At 41.5% G+C, this 24,721-nt stretch overlaps 1 protein-coding gene across 1 annotated transcript; it reads right to left on the minus strand.

Annotated features, from left to right (window-relative positions):
- Positions 1–688: 688 nt before the first annotated feature.
- sult4a1 (sulfotransferase family 4A, member 1) lies at positions 689–24,016 on the minus strand. Its single transcript, XM_076721864.1, has 7 exons — positions 23,541–24,016; positions 16,574–16,704; positions 15,694–15,774; positions 15,230–15,356; positions 14,980–15,074; positions 9,179–9,317; positions 689–6,175 (listed from the first exon to the last, which is right to left on the minus strand). Exons 1-7 carry the CDS (start codon positions 23,707–23,709, stop codon positions 6,063–6,065), a joined length of 855 nt encoding a protein of 284 aa, XP_076577979.1. The 5' UTR covers positions 23,710–24,016; the 3' UTR covers positions 689–6,062.
- Between the last annotated feature and the right edge of the window lie 705 nt (positions 24,017–24,721).

Here is a 24,721-nt window from a genome sequence, read left to right on the forward strand (position 1 = left end):
CAGCAGTTGACACCCCTGAGCATACCATACTGTATACAAACGTTCAGTCTGGTTTCGTTGCCTCTGCCCACTATTGTCAAACCAAGTTATCTGTCACCATGGATGCAGAAAAACAGAATGTATGTTGTTTCCTTTAAATATTAAAAAACAAGACATTTAAGGATGGGTCGTGACTCAAAAACCAATGAGGGAAAGTAACTAATGTACTGAAGGGCTATACTTAATTATTGCATTTTATATGAATATTTTTGTTTTAAACTCTGTTTCAAAGGGAAACAGAGCAGCACTTTTTCTCTACTGCATTCTTTAGACAGCTATAGTTAGTTTATTTGCAGGTTAAAATCAGCGTATTAAATACAGTGTATTAAATTGCTGTCCATTTCAATGCATCAGTAAGTAGAAAGGCACTCAGAGAGCGCAGACCTCTACCAAGACCAGCCGTCCACTCCTCTATGATATGCAAATCTGCAGGCGTAAACTTCACGATCAATCTCATTGCTTGTTCTCATGAAGCTTGTTCTCTGGCGGAGTTTATTGCAGGTAATTCATAATATGAGCTGCTTTTCATCTCTCATACCAGCCTGCATTTCATAGCAGTTTCAATCTACATTTCACTGGCAACTGGAACAAGTTCTGAACAAGACTTTAGACCCTGAAGAGTTCAAATAAAGAGAACGCAGTCATCAGATATTGCCTGGAGACACAACTTTATTAATAAAGCAGCAAGCAAAGCATGTTAAATACAACACAAGATGACCAGGAAACACAGACAGGCATGTATAAAAACCCAAACAAACCATAAAAATGGAGATGGGCAGCTGAAGCCTTGCCAACGACTGTAAACAGAGTGACGGAAGGAAGAGAGAACAATGAAAAGAAAGAATGAGCAGCTGTAAAAGAGGCAGCGTGACGAGTGTGTGCTGAGGTTGTCGTTTACATCCACACAATTAAGACATTCACAAGTGTCTGGTAGAGCGCAGGGAGTGGTCTGCTGGACTGGAAATTACTGTGGCAACAGAGGAAGAGGAGGAGGTGCTGGACTTCTTGTAAGGGATGCCTCAGGCTAATAGTCTGACTCCAGATACTGCTGCTGTGGTGACACTACAGTGAGTAGCAGGAAACAGTTAATGCTGGTTGTGGGTTAATACTCTGCTCTCTCCTCTCCTGCAGCCAAAACCAGACATTTCTGAGAAAACAGAGCCAAAGAGAGAGAAAGGACACTGTTCACCCATCAGTGGTAGTATGGAGCGTGGTTCACACGGGGATGCTGTACTGTTTGCGTGATGAACGTGACGCGTCAGAGCCAATGAAGACATTACTGAGCTACCTAGTTAAAGTGCTGCTGTAACAAAAGTGCTAAAGAGCACAAGTAAATTACCAAACAGCCGCAGGTGCACTACCACCACTGTCTGGATTGAAGAGGGGCCAGACGGCGAATTGCATGTAGGTCAGGAAAACCATGACGGATTGTAATCATATTTGTAATCTGGCCATCAGAGATGCACATATGTGGATACAAAATTGTATTATAATCACATCTGGATTTAATCTGGAAGTAAGACACCTGAAACAACTAGTGGAAATGGTGCCCAACTCTCTCTCTCTCTATGAGAGAGTTGTGTATAATTGATTAACTACAAATTTGTTTGGCAATTTGAACCGATGAGGTTTTAATCAAAGTGGGGCTGCATTATTATCCAATTTTGCAGTTTTAAGACTTGATATGGTTTACATTGTGGTCAGAGGGGAGTCAATAAGGGCCCAGCAACAGATTTTTGGCCCGGTGGTCCCCAGCAGGTTTATATAGCCATGGTGTTCAAATTTTACTATCATCACTACACATTATCTGCACCCTCCTGTGGAGATTCTGCTGATGGAGCTCTGTGCTGTCAGACTAAACTCGTTGAGTCCTGTATCTTAAAAAGAAAAAAAAAAAAAAAAAACTTAAATGTTCATCTGTATTAAACTGCATTTATAGCTGGGAGACAATGCATTACATATGATCTACTGTGTTTGGCACAGCTCCATTTGCAACTGAGCAGCAGCTGCTCATTTTATCTGCCAGAGGGTATAAATTGGATGATTTATAGTAAATATAGTGCAGCAGATTGTGTCTCAAATGCAGACGATGTTACCGCCGTGTTTGTGTACAAAATAAAAGTTGAAATCTCAAGTAAAGTGTTAAGGCGTGTGCTCCTCCTTGCGGCCGTTATTTGTAGAATTTGCTTTCGAGCAATTAGAAAATCCCACGGCCCCTGGGTGCAGTCTTTGTCTTCCCTCAGCCCATTCATCTCAGTGTGTCATTTCTGATATTACCACTGAGGAGCGCCAGAGTTCCACATTATTCAATTCTACACATAGTGCATTTAAAGACGCTTCAAAGTCAGTCTGGGAACCATGATGCATTCTTTCTCCCTCTCTCTGTCTCTCTCTGTCTCTAACACACACTCACATACATCCATACACACATAAAGCTCATACGTAAGTGTCCAGTGGCAATCGGTGATGGAGGCTGAAAACCCTGGACTTGGACTTTGGACTTGGAGCAAAAAAAAACAATGATCATCAAACAATCTCCCAGCTGTGACGCTGAGCTTAACTGGGTTGACTTAGGCATGACAGGCTTCTTCTCTATAGGCTATCTTCCATGCAGCGACTTGGCTTGGGAGCGACTGCTGCATCAAGACAACTGCTAATGCACTCAGTTTCAGGGTTTGACCGATACATCGACTCGACAGTTTAAAGGGCAGATACTGGTGTTGTCTGTAAAACCTGTGAATTTCTTTGGCAGTTTGTTCAATTATGATATAACCATATCTGTCACAAATGACATCCATAGACATTTTAAATGTTTCGAAAACTCTTATCGAGCCATTGTACCTAAGTTTCAATGTCGTTTGAAAGGCTTGGTGAGGCTGGGTAATTCCTCACATCCCAGTTTCCCCAGCAACAGACAGGTGTGTGTGGCCTGACCTATAGAGCTACGAACTATAAAACTGTTTCATTAGCTTCTCTGGAGAGGTTTAGTGTCTCATGATGGTGTAAATGAGGGTTTATCCACCAACCAACCACAACCCGCAACATCAGAGATCAACACTGAGACTACTTGCAGATATCTGTGGCTGATCAATTCACAAGTCCACTGACTGCATGATCTGCATTTGAATGATATATGAATTTAAAGGCTGGGTCACATGACAAATGTCCAAAATAAAAATGAAATAACTGAGAAATAAGTCGGGAAACTTCAAGTGCAGTATGCTTCAAAGTGCTTGCAGCATCTGAAACCACCCAGCACATTGTTGCAGAGGTGGAAAACCAGGTTGGATCTGAACCTCTATAATGCTCATTTCTGGCATACCAAGAACTTTATAGATTGGTAAATGATGGTCAGAGCAACTCATCTGGGTGATAGACAACCATAACATGGAAAACTTTGATTTTTTTGTGTATTTTTTGTGTATTCTAGGATTTTGAATATATGGTGGCATGAAATAGTTTGGGCACCAAGGATCAAAATGTCTGTTACTGTGAATAGCTAATTGAGCAAAAGGTGACCTGATTTCCAAAAGGCATGAAGTTAAGGATGACACATTTCTTCAGTATCTTAAACAAGATTACTTTTTTATTTCCATGTTTTATGGATTCAAAATTACAAAAAAGGAAAAGGGCCTGAAGCAAAGGTTTGGGCACCCTGCATGGTCAGTACTTTGTAACATCCCCTTTGGCAAGTATCACATCTTGTAAACGCTTTTTGTAGCCAGCTACGAGTCTTTCAGTTCATGTTTGGGGGATTTTGGCCCATCCTTCCTACAAAGGGCTTCTAGTTCTGGGAGATTCTTGGGTTGTCTTGCATGCACTGCGGTTTTGAGCTCTATCTACAGATTTTTAATGATGTATAGGTCAGGGCACTGTGAGCACCATGGCAAAACCTTCAGCTTGGTCCTCTTGAACTTGTCCATTGTGGATTTTGAGGTGTGTTTAGGATCATCATCCTGCAGTAGAAGTCATCCTCTTCTCTTCGTCAGCTTTTGTTCCAGTGTGATGCTTGCTTCCAGAATTTTCTGGTATTTAACTGAATCCATTTGTTCCTCTACCACTGAAATGTTTGGCTTGTTTAATTTCTTTGCAAACTTGTGACACTGAACTTTGTGGTGTGGACAACGGAAAGGTTTTCTTCTGATGACTCTTCCATGAAGGTCATATTGGTGCAGGTGTCACTGCACAATAGAACAGTGCACCACCACGGCAGTCTGCTAAATCTTCCTGAAGAGTTTTCTTGGTCTTTCAGACCTCAGCTTGACCTCCATTGTTCCCAGAGAGATAACATAATCCTTTATTAATCCCGCAGTGGAGAAAGTGTTACAGCAGCAAGGCGACAGTGAAATAGCAGGAAGCATCAGTAAACAAAAGAAAAATATGATAATATATAAAAAAAATATGCTAAGTAAAACAAGGTAATGGTTGAGTTCTCATTATTGCACATAGGAAATGTTGATATTGCCCAGTTCAGTATGGACTCACATTGCACACAAGTGAATTTATCAGTTTGGGTGTGTGCAAGCAGGAAGGACCTACAGTATCTCTCCTTCACATACTGCAGGTGAAGCAGCCTGTCACTGAGTGTCCTGCATAGAGTGGGACATGTTCTCCATCAGGGATGATAGCCTGGCCATCATTCACCTTCTTCCCTCTTCACCTCCGCAGGATCAAGGGGGCATCACAGGACAAAGTTGGTCATCTTAGTCACTTAGGTCTCTTCCTCCATAGAAGATGTCACCGCAAAGTCAAAAACGTCCTCAGTGGTGCCCCCTGCAATCCGGAGGACCTGAGTGTCCTCAGCAGATGCAGTCTGCTCTGGCCTTTCATAAATAGTGCATTTGCTCCATGGCTGGGGCAGGGCCTTTCTCTGTGGAGTTTACATGTCCTCCCCCATGCTTGCATGGGTTTCCTCCAGGAGCTCCGGTTCCTCCACCATCAAAACATGTATTTTAGGTCTCCTGCCAGGGCCCTTAACCAAGGCACTAGCTTAGAGCTAGAGTTGGCCCAGTGCTCTTCAGGGATGGGTTAAATGCAGAGAACAAATTTCACTACATTGTACTAAATTTGACTGAATACGAATTTGTGACAACAAAGAAGAGGAAGAATCTTCAAAGAGGAGAGAGGCAGGACTATTCCCTGCAGGGCTCCTGTGCTGCAGACAACCATGCTGGACTCACGGTCCTGTATCCTCATGTACTGTGGTCAGTTAGCCAGTCCATGATCCATGCTGTGAGGTGGTGGTCCACCCCTGTGCTTGTTTGTCTCCTCCTAGTGCTGCATTCAACCTCAGCACAGCTTCAAATCTCCTCTTCCTCAACTCGCAGGGAACATCAAGGTTTCTCCCCAGGAAGCACCGCCACATGCTATCAGCTGATCCCTGGTGTAAGTCATTACATGATTAAAAACAATGTAAAAACCAGTGAGCTAAAAAACAAGCAAAGGAAACTAGACGAGAAAGCTCAACAAACAAAAATAATGCACTAGCGTTGCTTAATATGTTGGAGAGAACGTTTCATCTTTACCTTTATGCCTTTTGGAAATGAGCCCATCTTTACTCGCGTAGCTATTCACAGTAACAGAAACAGAGGTGCCAAAACTTTTTCATGCCACTGTAAATGTTGACCAGTGCTTCAGTTCCAAAGCATCTGTCCCTAAAAAACCTATATCGGTCGAACCCTGGTTAGTATGAACACATATACAGACACAGCAGTGGGAACTTACTGTGGAAGTCATGGTCGAGGGAGGTTTGGCTTAACTATTCATTGAGGAATTTCAATAAATTCATAATAAATCCGGATTCATTTTGATCAGTCCAAGGGTGGGACTTTTGATGACTGGTTGAGACAGATTGCATTCTGGGAAAAGTCCTGTAGTGTAATTCCACTGTCAGACTGTACCAATAAACTTCAGACAGACTGAATGGAGATGTAGGAGCGTGGGTTTTGGCAGGAAGTGTGCACTTGTCAACTGTACTGAAGTAGATCAGCGGAGTGGAAAGTAGAGAGGCGGTACAGCGCTCCTCACAGGCAGAAGTCAAAGGTCAGGTCAGACTTTCCCATCTTCTGCCTGTACACCGTGTCAAACTTTTCATTCATGGACACTGTGAAGACGTCCTTCCACAGACCTACACGACCTGCGGGCACATACACAGAAAGAGGGAAGAGTTTGAAATGAGTCAAGAGTTCAGTTAGCCTGGACGCCTGCCTCTCAGATTATTCAGAGCAGCTCACATTGAAAGTGTTCTGTACGTGAAACTGATTCAACAGCCAAGACGCACTGATTAGCGTTAAGACTAACTTACCGTGAGTCAACTTTATTTTTGCTAAGTTAATGGAAACTTTGTATGTGGGAATATGCACAACCAAAGCACTAAATCAACACTGACAGGGGACCAGCAGCTCATGTTTGCCCTCACAGGTTAATCCAAGAGGGAGTTTGTGTTGTTGATTTTTTTTTTTTTTTTTTTTTCAATTTATGAATAATGATTGGTAGGATTCAGAGCATGCCATGTAACTAAAACAGATTCATTTTCTGATGTTCACTACTGAGCTAACACCAACACTCATGTTCACTAAATAATTCCTTAATTCACTGAAATAAACCTCTTGGCAAAGGCCTTCAATCTCAAGTCAAGACAGATTTGCATTAGATGAATGTTTAATGTACGCTGGTAGGTTAATTCTTTGAGTCCAATCCTAATTTTCTGTTCCAATGCAATGAATAAATCCAAGGAAGGATGCAAGATATGCTCACACTGCTGTTTTCAGTTGGTTTGGAGACTTTTAGTTATGTTCAAGAGTTGTGTGTGACTGTGTTTAATCTGATGAATGTAATGATTCATGTGACAGCATCTGACGGATTTTTTTTTTTTTCTGTCCTGAAAACATCACATTTTATTTGACGTGTTTCAGCTGCAGAGGGAATGCAGCCTGACGTGGCAGTGACTCACCTGCTGTGGTGTGTGTGAGACAGATCAGACTGACTGTCAGCTGTAGGTTAAGCCTATAGCAGACCAGACACCAGATTTCCATGCACTAAAAGGAAAAACAAAATTATGGGAAAACAGGAAAAAGAAAAAAAAAAAAAACATGACAGAAACCAAAACATTGCATCAAAGACAGGAATGGTGACATAAACCAAAGTGAATAATTATGACAACTTAGAAATAAATGTAAAAGGTGAGATTGAAATCATATGCTACACAGTCTATAGTTATAATTACAGTATGGTGTAGTGAACAAATAGTGAGTCAATCTGTGGTGTAGCTGCAACATGTAGCCACACGGTGGTGCTCATGTCCATGTGCAGCACTTAAATCATTCTGTAGATAATTACGACACCCTAATGGACTTTTCTTTACCTGTTTATATTTCATAATGTCACATTTCATGATTTTCCCTATAAAACTCTGTTCTTATGAAAGTAATGATGAAAAAACATTTTGATCATTTTCATCTCACAAAATATTGTTTCCACTATACACAGTTCATTTCACATGATTACTTAAGTATTTACTTAATAATTAACACTCCGTCGATAATATTGATAAATGTGCAAATGCAGCACCTGCTACATATTGACAGATACTTTTCAACACTTTCACCTGCTCTAAGTGAAATGCACTGTATGTTAATTATGCTGAGACCATTACTGCAATTACACCACCTAATGCACTGTATGCCAAAATCAATGGTGGATTAAATGCTACAGTATGTAATATAAAGTCTGTATTGTCTAATGCTACAGTGTTCTGTGAAAAGGGTCTCATATAGGGTCTAATAAAATGTAGCTGTCCTGCCTCCAAAGTCAACTGCTCAGCTCATTATAGGGCATTTGTGTGAGTGTGTGTGTACACATGCATGTGTTAAAATAGAGACATATTCCAGGTAGGTCCGGTGAAAGGGAACTGGTGTCAAGACTCCTCTCTGTGCCTGTCCGTCTGATCTTGATCTAATTAGAAAATCATTATAGTATACAGTATTATGCAGTGGGTGTGGCATGAACGTATTTATACTATATCAGATGACCGGGTCTGATGTACAGAAGGTAACTGATAGAATTTCCATACAGTGTCCTAAAGCATTCACACTGTTTACAACAGGTCAGTGGCCTAAGATTGATCCCTACTTCCGTTTAGCACAATAAGAACCATGTACAACACAGTACAATAGCCTAATACTATTGCTAATCATTACTTCTTAATAATTTCTTGAGAGTTTCTTGAAAAGAGCTGTGTTATTTTGTAGTTTGTAGTGTCGTTATCATCCTTTCAGCTAGTAGATGTTTCTTTCCTGTGGCTTTGCAGTATAAAAGAAGAGTCATGAACCATCTTTGCACGTGTTGTTTTTTTTTTTTCATACCTCCCTGGTCTTTAAATAGCTTTGTAAGAGGAGATCTGAGGGCTCAGTCGATATCATAAGATCACTTATATCAATCAGACCTGACCTACAGTAATGGCTCTAAAAGAGGAACATTAACCACATTTATGCTCTCTCAGGCCTCAGTATCATCCTTGTCTGAGTTCTTTCTGTCAAATGTACTTAAGACTTCAATTGGCATTACACCAAAAGTGATGTCTCATACAGAGTAATGCCTTTGTTGCACCTTTTAATGGAGAATTTATCTGGAACACTATTTCCTGGAAGCTTTATGTTTTCCTTGTACTGTTTCTTGTTTGCTGTATGTCTTTGACAGTGGACACATTGTGCCTTGTCTTGCCAAATGCATGCATAAGCTAAAAAATATATGTTATCTTGTGCAAGTCATGAATAGTCTTCTTGTAGTATTTCTCCACACAGTTTAGAAAGAGCTGTTATACCACTTTAATGAAGTTATAGTTATTAAAGGAGTCCTCCCCAGCCTGTGCTAAAAACATGGACCAAGTGACATTCTTTGGCTGGTTTTCCACTCATACATGCCTGAAAAGCACAGAGGAGAACATGTTAGATGTAGTGAGAGTGGAATGAAAAATGGGTTTAAGACACGTTTGGTTGATGCCACTCCACAGTGTCAATGTCAGCTACAAAGAAAGCCCTTTCACGGAGACGCCAAGGAGCCAGAAACTCGAAATTCTGCCTCTTTAGCAGACCAGAGGAACAGAGCAGTGTTTTCCTCTTCTGCTTCCTCTCCCACTCACCCCTGCAGATGGACAGCGCCTCTGAGTTGCAGCACTGCTCGATGAGCTGGTTGCAGCTCTCCACCATGCCCTCCAGCTGAGCCTTGTCACAGGAAACACCCAGAAACCGGGCTAACTGTTCCACCAACGTGGCCAGATCCTGGAGAGGAGACGAGAGAAGAGACTAGAATTATCGCTTTGTGGTCGTATGCCTCTGGCAATCAGTCAAGTTGTAGTTTGCGTCCATGTACGTCCACACTTACGTAGTATATGTAGCGAAGGTTATGAAGGATTTTTACAGATGATTAAGAGTACAGAGGACTGATAGAGGTGCAATCGTGTGAAGCTCAATATCAACAAAACCAATGAGCTTGTGCATTGCAATGCTTCAAATATGGATGTTGCTGCAAAGAAGCTACAAATTCACGTTTTCAGCACAGCAGATCTAAACAGTCACCACAGTTGGACACCAAGATTAGTGACACCAGTTTAGTATCTGACCAAATGTGAAATATGGGCACAATCTGCCCTTCTGTTCCTGAGTTATGGTGTTGAGTAATGGCCAGAAAAGTGTTTCTGCAGAACATTATGATGTCACAGCGAAGCTGACCTTTGAGCTTTTGGAAATAAAATGTCATCATTTCATCCTATTAGATATTTGTGTCAAATGTTGCCATTATTAGCATAAGAATTCTTGAGTTACAGTCAAAAATCCGTTTTGTGAACTCACAATGTGTTCGGATCTGGACTGTTTAGTTTTCTTATTTCCTGTTTTATTTTGTAGCCACCCCTCGAGTGTGTTTTCCTGCCCTTGTGATTGTTTGTGTCCACCTGTGTGTAATTAGTCCTCCTCCCCTGTCTATTTAAGTGAGTGTGTTTCCCTTTGTCTTTGTCACATCATGCCTTATGAGTGGCTTCCCTGTTCCCTGTGAATGTCTGAGTACTTCTAGTCTAGTCCCTGGTTTGTTTGACAGTTGTTGTGTTTCCCTGGAGCTTGCTTTTGTTTTGGGATTTTTGAGCTGTCTTGGATTTTTCTTCCATTATTGAGTTTTTGCTTTGGTTTTGACCTCAACTGCCTCGCCCTCCTGTAAGTCCTTTGTTACCTTGCCTTTATTTTTGTTAAATTTTCTGATCTGCCTCCGTCCTGCCTTTTTGTTAAGTCTGCATCACCAGGTTCACTTTGTTGTTGTTTTTTTTTTTTTCTGGCCACTATACCGTAACACAATGGCCTTTCACCACTAAATTCTAATCAGTTCAGTGGACGTTTGTGCCACATTTGAGGAAATTCCCTCAAGGCCTCCCTGAGATATCACATTCACAAGAATGGGACTGACAGATGGACGGACGGGATGACAACTTGAAGATATAATGCATCTCGGCTGTCATCGACACGACATAAAACGAGTAATAAAAGTGGGAAGCAATAATTGGGCACAAATACAGATATCACTGCCTCCCTCTTGAATTCTTATATAATTGCAAGGCAGTGATTCTGTTCCCCCAAACAGCATCCACCCACAGCTGTCGAGAACACACCGTTCCCTATGCTTACACAACCTACATGGCACAAAGGTGAGAAACACTGACTGTGGACGTAAGACAGCTACAAGACAAAATGTACAGCTCTGTGTGAACAATACATCATACAGGAACATATAGGTTATCAGTGTACTCTGGTTACAACACATGCATGGCACATGGGCGCATGTATGTGTGTGTGTGTGTGTGTGTGTGTGTGTGTTCAAGGCAGGTTCAGTAAGAGATTACGATAAGTGATGTTTGGAGTCAGTCTTTACAGTTCCAAAAGATATTGAAATTGAAAGTGGAGTTAGCAATATGTCTCCTGGCCCTTGATCTACCTGTGTGTTTGGGGCTATTGCTTAGGTTTTGGTCAGCCGTAATGCTTATGCTGTGTTAGCTTCGCTGGTGAAAACATGGTGTTTTACACCTCTCGTCATTCAGAGTCAGTGGGTTGTATCTGTTTTGCAAAGGAGAGTTTGAGTGGTGGAGTGAGCGTTGGTGCTTTCTTTTGCCTTTGCGGCAGACAATGTCAGCCCAGTCGTCATGAGTGAAGGCTCATCAGCTGATCCACTGGCATTAGGACACATCCAGGGCAGCGTGTCAGCCAAATCTGTGTCACGATGCTCCACAGCTGAAGTAATCCAATGTTTAAGAGTCTGTCTGTTATCAGCATCATGTATAGAGGCTGCTACAGAGTCAATGAATTGCTCCTCTCACATATTTGATGCAGCATTGTTGCAATTCTATTTTCAAGCTGTGCAATTTTCTCAGTCAGTTGCTCAAAGTCTGTGCAGCTCACAGATTTTGTCATATTGTCTCTGTCCTGATCCAATCACAGACACAGCAAAAGCTGTTTGGAGGTAACACTCACTCAGCACTGAAAAGTAATAAAAATGATAACAAGAATGATAGCAGCCTAATGTTTCTTTCATTAATTTAAGCCTCTGTGATTTATAAATATCGAGGATCCACTTTCCGAAACCCTTGACAGAAAGAAAAAAGGATATCAGCAAAAGAATGTAAGCAAAGCTGAGAGTAAGCAGGAAGAGTGTCTACTCCATCAACCTGAGTACCTCTTACCACACGTCCTCATCCACCCCTGGTCCCTTCCTGTCCCCACCAGCAAACCCTTTACTCCTCCACAAACCACACTAGATACCCCTTGTGGTTACGAGCATCTACTACCACCTCTCTTGGAAAATGTAACTCCACAATGCCTTACCAGTTGTTAATACAGTACTTGGAGATAGACAGAGAAAGTTCAATGTTAATGCCTCCAGAAAAGTCAGATACTAGCTATCCCGCTACCTCTTTGTACTGGACTGACTTATGGAGACAACAAATTTTGAAGTTTTTCCAGTATTGAGCGAGAGCACTGCAGCCAGCAGACACGAAAGAGGCTGCAAAGTAATCCCTCCCCTCTACATCCATTAAAAGTGTCTGTTTCCGTTACTCTCAGCTCAGATTGCCTGACAGCTCTATGGAATGGATCCCTGCGAGGATACATCTTTTTGCTAAAGAGTAAGATCTGTTTTTGTTTAACTGGAAATACCGACTATATCCCTCTCACCAAAGCCACCAGACTCCATTTACAAAAACAGTAATTTTATCATCAAAAAACACACTTCTGATTGTTAGTACCTCAGCGATAAATTACCTAAGCAGCCTAAATCTAACCATTGACAGCACCCCATCATCTCCATCCCCCCTCACCCGAAACCTCGGTGTCACGTTTTACAGCCAGCTCTCATTTGTATTACATAATAACAACATCATTAAAACCTCATTCGGCCAACAATATTGTGAAAATTGCATCATTCTTGTCACCTCCTGATGCCAAAAAAAATTAGTTTTATGGACTCCCCTCACTTGTCATTAGTCAACATCAATATGTTCAAAACTGTGCTGCCCGTATCCCCACACACACCTGCCCATATCAGCATATAACTTACAATCATTATTACGATCATTATTAATACACAAATATTGATTGATGCAGTTTTAAAATCCAATAGCCTTTGTTAACTTAATTTAGTTGAACACCACTGCTGTGCATATTAGAAGCATCTAACATGTCACTCTCTCTATGCACTTAATGTAGGACTGCACTTATATATTATATATGATATTTTGTCTAAAGCTTCAAAACCAATGACATTCATTTCTAATAAGCAGATAGATTTTCGAGGGTTTGAGAAATACGTTCGCTGCCAGAATACACAGATAAATACAGCATCTCAGATATATTTCAAATGGCACTGAGTGGATTGTTTTTATTTCTTATTCATACACTGAGCATCTATAAAGTGATGTCATGTTTTTTAAACAAAAAAAAAGGAGAAACTGGGCGACCAATTTCATCTTCTCCCTTCAGTTCCAAGAAATCCATTCTAAGAAAAGCCTATCTTGTGGGAGTCCGTGCCTCATAAACATGATAAGACCAGATAATGTAAAAAGGGCCTTTGACAAAGCAAAGGGTAAATATTGATCGAGCTTATTATGTTCTTTTCCTTTTACTGGAGAGTTTTACACAAGAATGTTCTGTCCAAAAGATAGATAGGATACATGTGTCTGCCACGTCATACGAAAAGAGGTAAAAATAGATTATGACTTGAATTAGCGAGGAAATCTGCTCTCCTATGAAAAGGTTAGAGCTGCCAGGCTTGTGTGTTTCTTGCAAAAACTGGGCAGTTTTTATTAAGTGTGAAAGATATAGAGGGGCCCTCACTTCATGATCTGGCAGTCTGCTTTGCTACACCTTGCTGGCTCGCTGCAGCACGGGCAGCAGTAGTAGAGGAGAGTCTGAATGGTGATGAATGACTGGTGGTTTGAAGTACTTATTATTAGTAGTCTATCCCTGCTCCTCCCTTTCCTGAGTCGATCAGGGGTTCAGATATCATTATATAGGCCATTATTTTCTGGACATATGCTATAGGGTAACTTAGCCACAGCTAGTCCTTGTTCGTGAAATTCATGCATCATTTAATCAGAAGAATCCTGGTTTAAGCAGCATGAGCAACACAGAGACAGGTGAGCTCCAACGTCACAGGGAAATGTTTGTCAGTATGTGAGATGATTATAATATTAAAAAAGTGGAAGTTATTGAGAGGTTGAAATATGATTTTAACGTAAGAGCGATGTTATGGAGCCCCCTCTTAGTAGCTGCAGGAAACTCTGACTTGTGTAGCCAATTCAACAGGTCAGAAGGACAGATAGAGGATCTCAGGTGAGGCGTGAAGTTGGTTCAAAACTTGTGTAATATATGTCCTGTTTTAGGTAAACTGTATAAGCAAATACATATCGAATGAAATAAATGATGATCAGAGTCAAGCTACTGAGTGTGTGTGCATGTGTGTATATGGATGAGATAGAGTGCATACCAAAGCTAAAACCAAATCTGTGCCCTTGTCTCACAGAATACAAGTGTTTCACAGAGCAAGCGATGTACAGGCAAGTCAAGGAGACTATCGCCTTATCTCCTCAGAGAATTTAATGTCAATCTGCCAATTAGAGATAACGATGAAATGACAACGATGATGAGATCATTTGCTTGCAAGTGAAAGTTTTGGCCTTGTGATGTTGCAATGTTATGAAAAAATGTTAGAATTCATCATCTGGGGGGTCATAAAAATCGACAGCAGGTTTCATGGTTATCGAGCTCGTAGTTTCTTGCTTTGGAAGTGTTGAGTAGATGAAGATAGATGAAGAGATAAACAGCATTTTTATTACTCTTGTAAGTTGTGTTAACTCTCTCTCTCTCTCATACACACACAAAAGCGCACACACACTCACATAAACGCATGCGCATTTTGATCAGCCTGTCTGCTTGACTTAAATGCTCTCTTTGTACAGATCAATTTTCTGTCCACGGCATGGAGCTCACACTCAATATACTGTACACTGACAATTTCAATAAGGTCTATTCAGACATGATGACTGTGTCCTCAACAATATTGGCAAAGAGACAGTAGTTTTAGCAACAAAACACAACTCCAGCAACTTTAAAAGACATCGTGACCCTGTTCAAACTGTCAAACGACAAGTTATTATCAACGTCATCATCAACGCATTAATCTGGCTGGATTTTAAAAGTTAGTATCGTAACACCAGAGGGCTGCACAGTACATACACAGTCCCATTCATCAGGAAAGAAGCTCCAGTAGAAAAGTTTATTTACTCCTAATCTATATTACAGTAACCATCAGAGGAGTCAGCTCTTCACAAAGGCCAGAGTGGGTCATGACTTTAAGCTACATACTGTTGAGATAAGAGCTAGCAGACAAAGACAGTGATGGTGTTACCTTGTACATGTCTTCATATTTCAAGAAGAGGACATTAGAGTCCATACGATGCTCCCAAAATTCCTGAACATGTTCAAACCAGGAACCATATCCCACTATGAGAGAGAGAGAGAGAGAGAGAGAGAGAGAGAGAGAGAGAGAGAGAGAGAGAGAGAGATACATGGGGATGAACTTACACGAGTCTATAGACAAAACAATACAGGAGTTCCCTGTCTTGAAGCCAGATGGAGGGTCACAGTGTCATACTCACGCTTTTCATTCATGAAGCGCCGACAGAACTCCTGGAAGGTTCCCCGGTAGCTCATGGTCCTGAGAGAGCGGTGGAACTGGTAGTAGGACACCACCAGGTCCTTAGGGTTACGAGCCATGTAGATCACCTAGAAGGGAACCACAGCAGTACTCACTACAGTCAGATATATAATATTAGGGTTAGCATGTCATGCTGTTTAAGACTGCATATGAGAAACAAGGTTGTTAGACAACAATGGCTGTGCTGAACATCAGTATGTATGATTGCGTGCCAGTGATTGTGAAGCATGAACAAACTTGCTGATGCCAGTCAGCTAATGCAAATTCTGCCACTTCTGCCTGAACAAATACTATAAAATGTTAATCCGTCTCAAAATATAGTTAACAAAACTTCTAAATTAGCATTTTGATGCAGCGAAAAGGCATTGCTAATGTATGTGCAGTGTCCAGGCTCAGTGGACTGACCTTGGCCTCTCCATTGTGCATGGCTGTGGGGAGGAATCGATAGGGAAGATGGCTTTTGATCAGACGAGGGGACGTCAGCTCCTGCAGATACACAAAGGAAGTGCAGAAAAGAAATCTGAGTGGAAACACTGGAAATACTCAAAAAAAAAAAAAAAAAAAAAGACATTGCCCAAAAAATACGGCTTTACACACGGTTACATTCCCTGCCTACATCTTTCAAAATTCTCACCCCAGGCTTTGTGTTATAAATATGTTGCCCAAGTTGATGACATCATCAGGGATTTTTTTCTTTTCTTTTGGTCAGACTTTGGAATACTTAATGCAGAGCTACAGAGGACATTATGCAACTGTTCTCACAGTCCTCATTATGGCTAATCTGACCTTTAAGTGGAGGGAGTTTATTTCTTCAACACATTACATCCAGGACAATGGAAGACTTCAAGGAAATGTGACATGGGTAACAGATCTTCCAGATTAACACTAACTTTTCAGAAAACAACAGACATTTTCCCACTTAAAATGGCTTTTCCATTGCCAGTTCAGAAGGATTTAAGTAAATAACACTTTTAATGGAACCACAAAAATATGTCACAAGTTATACTTTTAACACTACTCAGTATTAGACTGGGACGGCCAGTCATCTTTGTTCTGTGATTGCAAGCAAGTCTAGCCTTGTTTTTATTGGGGCTGTGTAAAATTGAGACAGCCACCAGCAGCATCTCATGTTTCACATTGAAACAACAGGCGAACCTACAACAATGGAGAGCTGTTGTTTTGCCAGTTTGCAAAAGACCCCACAGGCCCAGAACTCCTGCAGTCTCCAAATGATTAAGTCAGCTAATGAACTGAATGAATGCTAACACGATTTCAGCTACATTACCTGTATGATGTCCAGGCCAGGTTGGGGGTACTCTAAGACAGGCAGCTGTTCATCGATGTTCATAAGGCCGATCTCATCTGGGTCTGCTCCCTGACTCACTAAATACACAATCTCCTGAAGTAAACTCGTGCCTAAGAAAAGACAGCAGAGAGCCAGAGGAAAATCAGGAATAAACACACAATTATATCTATTAAAAAAAACAAGATGATCAACATCAATGCTGCAGAACCAGAGATACTGTCTTGCTTATTCCACGCATTCTTGTCAAAACCTGAGGTCTATATTACCCACAAGGCACCTCGATTGCCTGTGGTTTAAGTTAGAGATTTGGTTGTGCTATGCTAATGTAGCCTTGTGCTGCTCGCCTCAAGCAGATGTGAGCAACAGGCTACAGAGGTCTGATAAGCTCACCCCCTCCTAACTCCACATCCCCACATGTTTTTCATTTTTCAAGTCTTCAGGCCCAACCATCGCTGACTCAAGTGACTTGAGGATCACTTGAGGACATTTATCAGATTTCATACAGCTCCCTCTGGAGCCACAAAAGGCTTTCTATAACATCTTCACATATGCAGTAGTACTCCCAACACCTGGCGACAGACTTTTGATGTGAATAATTCACATAAAAGGGTAAACGTTGACCAAGCTGGGCCACAAAACACACATCACAGCATGTATAGTTACAGGTTGGGGGTCCTTGGAGACTTAACACCCACTGAGATCTTAATTCAGCCATGAGAAAACTGCTACAATGCTCCACTTTTGACCACTCAGCAGCTCAGGTATACAATATGTGCCTTGCTAAAGAGTAACTTGGCAGCAGGTAGGTAGAAAAATGTGTGTTTTTCTGCATTTTTCAGCCAACCTGGTGAATCAAGCTCTCCACTTTTCAATTCTAAACTACAGTCACTTACCAAGTAAAAATACCAATCACTGCCTGTATTAAAGCAGAATTTTGTCATCATAATACAGTTTAGATCGTTGCCATGCCAATCGTCTCTGAGGTGTCTCGGTGACTCATTTTGGTTTGGTTTGCAGACATGCCCAAATGTGCCCGTTCCAATATAACATCCCATTTGCTTCTTGTGGAAAAGCAGGAGTCTAATAACACAGCAAGATGAAGGTTAGATGCTGCTATCACATCACACCATGTGAAACCTGAAGAGCACTATTATTATTAGGCTGAGAGAAAAGCTTTTATCAGAGTACGATCAATTCAGCATTGCTGGGTTTTAAATAAGCTAACAACCTGTCAGCTTGCCAATTTTCTGCCGAAATGGATGGCAGGAACAAGACTGACTGTTTGCTTCGGCAAAGAAAATGTGTGTGTCTGGGTGGCCTCGGGCAGGCCACATGCTGACTGTGAAACCAAATGATTCATGTAATGAAAAGTCTGGCTCTAAAAGAAAACTTTTATTCCTCACTGGCACCATTTCTGGTGCATTTTGCATTTGTGAAATTGTTCAGTTGTGCTTGACACATGACACACATTAGCTGTGACTTCAGGACATTCTATTCCAACCAAGACAGACTACTTACATGCCATGTATTTGGACATCCTTTCTAATTTAAGATCAAGATCAATATTCCTTTATTTGTCCCGCGAGGGGAAATTCCAGAATACAGCAGCATCAGTAAAGGTTAATATAAGAAGTGCAATGCAGATTAGAAACAAAAACAGTATATACAAAAAGAGTGAGGATTTAAATAAAAATAAAAAGAAAGAAATTGTTGAAAAAATTGTACGAAATTGTAGATCGTATTTACAGACTGTTATGTACATGTTTTTATTGCACAGCTTATTGTCCAGACTATTGCACTGATTACTTGGAGCAGCTATTATTGTACAGTCTGACAGCTGCAGGGAGGAATGACCTGCGATACCGCTCTTTCACACACTTTGGATGTAGCATCCTGTCACTGATGGAGCTCCTCAGTGCAGTGAGTGTGTTTTGGAGGGGGTGGGAGTCATTGTCTGTCATGGAGGACAGCTTGGCTGTCATCCTCCTCCCCCCCACCTCCTCCACCAGTTCCAGAGGGCATCCCAGGACAGAGCTGGCCTTCTTGATAAGTTTGTCCAGCCTCTTCCTGTCAGCTGTAGTGATGCTGCTCCCCCAGCAGACTACACCATAGAAAATGGTGTAACCCAGTATTAACCCAGTATTCTTAGGAATTTAATATTTTTTGCACAAGTTTGCTGTGGAAAGACTTGGAGAGGCCTTACAGAGCCCTGACCTCAACCCCATCTAACACTTTTTGGAAGGCCTGGAAGGCAGACCTTGTCACCTAACATCAGTATTGGATCTCCCTCGTGCTCTTGTGTCTGGTTAGGAGAAAATCACTACGACCAGGATCAACATCTCATGGACAACCATAACACTGCGGGGGTGATTTTGGGGGGGTGATACAGTATGTAAGCAACATAGTTTTAGCTATGTGTACATTTTTTTTTTCTAAAATGTATATTTACATTTCCTCATCCTAAAGATCAGGTCTTTATCTGACAACCCTGATTCCAAAAGAGTTTAGACTCTGTGTAAAATGGAAATAAAAACAGGCACATTGTGTTTGCCAAGAACAGTTTTATAAAGTGTTCCTGAGCCCCTGCAGTCACATCCTTCATCCAATCATGTGTTCACTAAGTGGTGATCCTCTCTCCATCCTCACTTGTGAACTACTGAGCCTTTCCCGGATGCTCCTTTGATACCAAATCATGATACTATCACCTGTTACCAGTCAACCTGTTTACCTGTGGAATGATCCAGACAGGTGTTTTTAGAGCATTCCACAAATTTCCCAGTCTTTAGTTGCTCCTGTCCAAACTTGGTTGAAACATGTTGCTCCCATCAAATTAAGAATAAGCAGCTATTAAAAGTCTATATAGAAATATAACTATAAATAAAATTGAATTGAAAATTGTAAAAGAAATATTTACCAAAATCAATGGTGTTGATGAGGCCAAACATTAAATAAATTGTCTGTATGTCATGTTCTATTGAGTATATGTCATAGAAGATTAGCAAATTATCACATACTGTTTTATTTATGTTTTACACAGCATCCTAACTTTTTTGGAATCCGTGTTTTGACGCAGTAGAGATTGAGATATTCTGACTTCTGGTCTCTTCTGGGGTCAAGCTCCAAAAACATCCTACACTGTCCATAATGGAGTTCGAGACTATTCATTAGACTCTGTCTGCAAGTTCAAGCTGAGAACACCTTGATGACATCAGGTTTATTTTCTCAGATTTCAGAAAGCTCCTCCAGACCCACACAAGACATACAGTTATACTCCCCATGACTAGTAAAGTAATTCTGACATGTGATGTAAAATCAGTCCCTCGTTAAATGTGCATCATTTTAATTTCACATTAGTGCACAGCATGCAGCGTGCATCAAGAGCAGATGATTCTCTCTCCTCTGCGTCAGTGCTTGTGATTATTCTAGCCTTCTGGCGTTTATATGTGAGTGTGTGTGTGTATGTAATGCAGTGCAGAGTTGTACAGCCTGCAGAGCGACATGATAGGGCATATGGCTGATGTCAAAACAGTCATAGATGCACTTTTATCACAAACTGTAGAGCAAACCCAAACTCTCACCCCACAGGCTTCTAGAATCTTGCAAATCCCATTGATCAAGATTGTTCCATGTGAGCCAGTGGCATCACAGCTCTGCACCATCCCAACCATGTGGCCTGCCATGTGCTTCCTGACTCTCTGCACCAGAAGCCAACAGAGACACCAACACAGAGCAGGGGGAAGGGAACAAGAGAGAGAGGGGGAGCTAAAAGCTTTAGCTTGTTTTTGCTTGCTTGCTTCTCTAGTGTGCACAAGAAACAGCAGAGCTCTTTGGATTTACCATTGTTATCACTCCACAGTGTCATCCTTTTAAATTAAGATAAACGACCTTGTTTACAGCTTAGTAAATATGCTCTTATTTCTGTCTTTTGAGAGGTTTCCACCACAAGACACATTTGTCTCAACCCATAACAGTCATGAAGATCATCAGGACATTTGCTTACAATCACAAAGCTGCAGTGAGATCAAGAAAAGCGAGCTTCATCTTTTAAAAAGAGAGTTGGAATAACGTCCAGTGATCAGGAGGATGATTTCATTTTAGCAATGACATTGGTTGGGTGCTTAGTAGTGACTGACTTCAATGTTAGCAGAGTGCAAGGGGTTTTAAAGCAAAGCACAGCGAGAGCTTGAAAACTGAACTCCTGACATCTTGAACCTTATTAGAGAAAAATATGTTTGGCTGTAGGCTCAGAAAAATAATTAGTATGAGCAATTTTAAACTTCCAAGTTAATTTTATTCATGAGATCCTGCAGCCTTTGAAGATGAGTGGTGAGTTTTGTAGCACTCCGTTTGAGTTTTGTTTTACGGCAAGTTCTCTTTAGCAAACCGTTTTCATTGGTGATCCAAGGCTGAGATGACATTTTAGGCTTTTTAGCCTAAAAGGGGAGCGATATTATCTGGAGTATTTACCCAAATGGAATTAAACAAATGCAAAATAGCTGAGATGTTCATTGAGGAGCAGAGCTGGAGGTCAGAAAAGGCCAGGGCTCTGCAAAATTTAGCTGCTAAGGATGAATTGAAAAAGACAGTGAGTGCCTTGTGCATCACAGCTCTTTGTAATGGAAACTGAGGTATTAAACAAAGCTAGGGGATTCTCAGGGCAGCATTCATGTACATTAAAATCACCTAGAATCAGAACACTATCATATTCAGGCATAACACAGACTAAGGTTCAGAAACTTCTTCTGGTGTTGCAGAATTGTCCGAAATCAATCTGACATGCTATGTTTTAGAGAACTGCAGTCGTCTTTCCACAGTGAGCATGAAATATGTTGAGTTCCAGGAGACTCATCATGACTATGTACAGCTTGCACAGGCCTCTCTGGATGGACTGGGAAGGTGCACAAATACATGCTTGCAGGGCAAAACCTTAACAGGCAGCAGCACAGTCTGTTACACATGGAAGAGTCTGGCTCTGCTGCTTTCAGTGACAGTATCGTGTAACAGCATGTGTACTGCAGGATGATGCAGCAACACTCCTTGATCCACTCACAAATATTTGCATGCCAATATACAATGCATTCCTGCAAACGAACCCTTCAAGTAAGCCTACTGTTGTTCTAAAAGTCCTACACTGAATGCTTTTTTCAAACCCAGGTCTTTATTTTCTTTAAATATACTTACACTAAAGGCTGAAATTACAAGGGTGCGTATTTGGGCCAGCTTCCATGCATCCCAGCAGAATCGCTGCAACTAGTTGATTTGTTCACAGGTGCAAAGTCCATGCAATTTTTCTCATCAAGTTCATCTTGGTGAACGTTGACACACGAATTCGCCCCGTCGACCAATAGCAAGCAATCTTGACAGTGCTGGATTTTAGGGGACAGGAAGCCAAAGATCCGAAATGCAATTGCAACAGTCTGTTTGCAATAGCAGGCTGACAGGCTAAACACGCTAGCAAAGTGTTCAAAGGTGACTGGGTGCGGGAGACAACACAGTAATAAAGTCATTTTCTGCAACAATATTTTGATTACGTCGGATTTTACATCAGCATAGTTAAGATGAACCTTATGTTTCTGTGGTGCAACCAAACAACAACAGCTTTAGTGTCAAACTAACATGTTCCATTGCATCGTTTAGTGTGGAATTTGCCCCCTATAATGTAACTAACATATAGCTGGTGCAACAGCTGCAGGCCTGTATACTGTTTTTCATTTTCAGGACAGACTTGTTTATTTCAACACGTGACGACATATGAATAGAAGAACGAATCACTGTGTCAGAGACATGAGAAGCTGGGCCATGGCCCGAGGCCCCAACCTCCATCCAGCTCTCAAAGAAGCTTTCACCAGCAACCAAATAATAACAACAACAACAACAACAACAACAATAATAATAATAATATTTTTGTGTTGTTGAGTTATTTATTGCTTAAATCATGTGTCAATACTAAACCCCTTCATCATATGCATACGATTAAAATATTACTTAATATGCAATATTTTGGCAAAATAAAAACAACAACATTCAGACTTGTGTGTCATTATTACGGCAGTATGTGAACTCCTTGATCAAAGCCCCAAATTGTCAGAAACAGCACTGCAGTTATGACCTAAATGTGTCGTGGCGTTGGCCACATCAGCCCCTATGAGAGCCACACTGATGCATTCAGGGAACACAGAGTATAGTTGGAGTTGTTAAGTAAATCTAAGCTTAGTGAGACAGAGGGACCCATACTGGATATGTGTCTTTTTGGCTGCTGTTGAGAGGCTCAACCAGCCCCTTAATTCCCACGACCACGATCATACCCCCTCTGCCCCTCTGCGTGCACTGATCGCGAGCTCCAGCTCCCCACCAGCCGTCACATGACCGGACCCACCCAACGCACAGCAGGGCAGCGCACACGGCAGCCGGCCTGCAGCAGCGCTGCGCAACGACACCTCTGAAGCTGAATGTAAACAACTCCCATATGTGTCTGATCGCGCGTGTGGTGATGATGATGGATGATGAAGGCCGTCTTAGAAGTGCAGACAGTCACGCATGATCGATTTACTGTGGTTCAAATTGCAGCCACGTGATTATGAAACAGCTACATGCTCTGATATTGCTTGTAAAAGCCTGATAGAGGCCTGTAAAATGTAGTTCTACTGCACAAGTGCAATATAAAGAGAGATATGAAGGCTATTAGATCTGTCAGATAACTGTGACCCACCCAGCGCAGTTAATGATCCACTGCCTGATTTGCAACTTTGCGACCTGTGTGTTGTGCATAATGAACCGTAGGTGTGATTCATGTTGCAAATGTGCTCTCCTGTGCTTTATTTGTGTGATGAAACTTTAATAATAACAAGGGACGCCTGCAGTCAGCGCTGCAGCAGGCAGCAGCAAACAGCCAAGGAATATGAAGACACAGCGAGCACTATGCAGGAGGTGACGCAGAGGCTCTTACCTGACTTTGGGTAGGTGACGATCCATATGTCGCTACTTCTGAGGGAGAAGTTGGTGATCTCCTCCATCTTCCCCCTGCAGAAGGGCGGCAGCCGCACTCCATCAAACTCGAAGTATTTGCTCTCAAACTCAATCGGCGTGCTCGGCGTGTCTGCCTCGCTCTCTGCCATCCTCGAAACGAGCCGCCAGTGCAAGAAAAAGAAAATGCGCACACCCACGAGAACAGCTTTTTTTTTTCTTTGTGATGGAATCAAAGATGAGGATGATGGTGATGAGGCTGAACTGAAACGCCGCTGCCGCTCGCTCGCTCGCTCGCTCGGTGATGCTGAAGCTCGCAGTGGATGCCGCACGGCAGGAGGACGAGTTGACCTACAGCCAATCACGCGGGACAGAAGTGATGTAATGCATGCGCACGAGTCCCAGCATCAGGACCACTCTCGCCGAGCCCGTGGATGCGCGCGCCCGCAGAGGAAGGATGCTTCCTAACACATTATACACGCCTACACGCTCCAGTAAAAGCTATTACCATACGGATGCTATAATAATCCTATAATATGTTATAATCCTCTGTTCTTGGACATCATATCGCCAACTCAAGTACTACGCCGCCACATAAATCATGCTGTCTATAATACTCTATAGCCTTCAGTATTTTACCTCTTAAACTGTATCTAATACTTAACACTGAGGCTATAAATTCTCCATTCTTTATAATAATCTACTCTATGTCAGACTTTTATGGTGTGTGAGAGAGAGCCTTTAGGTTAGATTGTTGTCTTGTGTCAGTTGAGTGTAAATAATCTTAAACTAAAAATATCTACATATAATTCTTTAATTACTTAATATATAATAATACCAATAACATAAACAGTATGCTGCACTAATAATATTGTCTATAGGCTATCAGTATGTGCCTTCGTAATATCACTGAGAAACATGATTTATTTAGAGACTAATGATTCACGCCTCATCCCTCAGTTTCAATGCTATAAAAAGGAATGATTTGTCAGATTGTGAGTATCTGTGTGGGTGAGTATAATAACTGTTCTATGTTTAACTAACTGTTACTATTCATAAATGATAAAATGGAAAGTCTATCTTTATTTCAGACTGCTCAGTAGTGTGCATATGCTTGTTATGATGGCATGTACATTTGACCAGTTATACCACAATGCATTTAAT

This window comes from Chaetodon auriga, chromosome 22, assembly GCF_051107435.1.
Source record: "Chaetodon auriga isolate fChaAug3 chromosome 22, fChaAug3.hap1, whole genome shotgun sequence".
Taxonomy (NCBI): Eukaryota; Metazoa; Chordata; class Actinopteri; order Chaetodontiformes; family Chaetodontidae; genus Chaetodon; species Chaetodon auriga.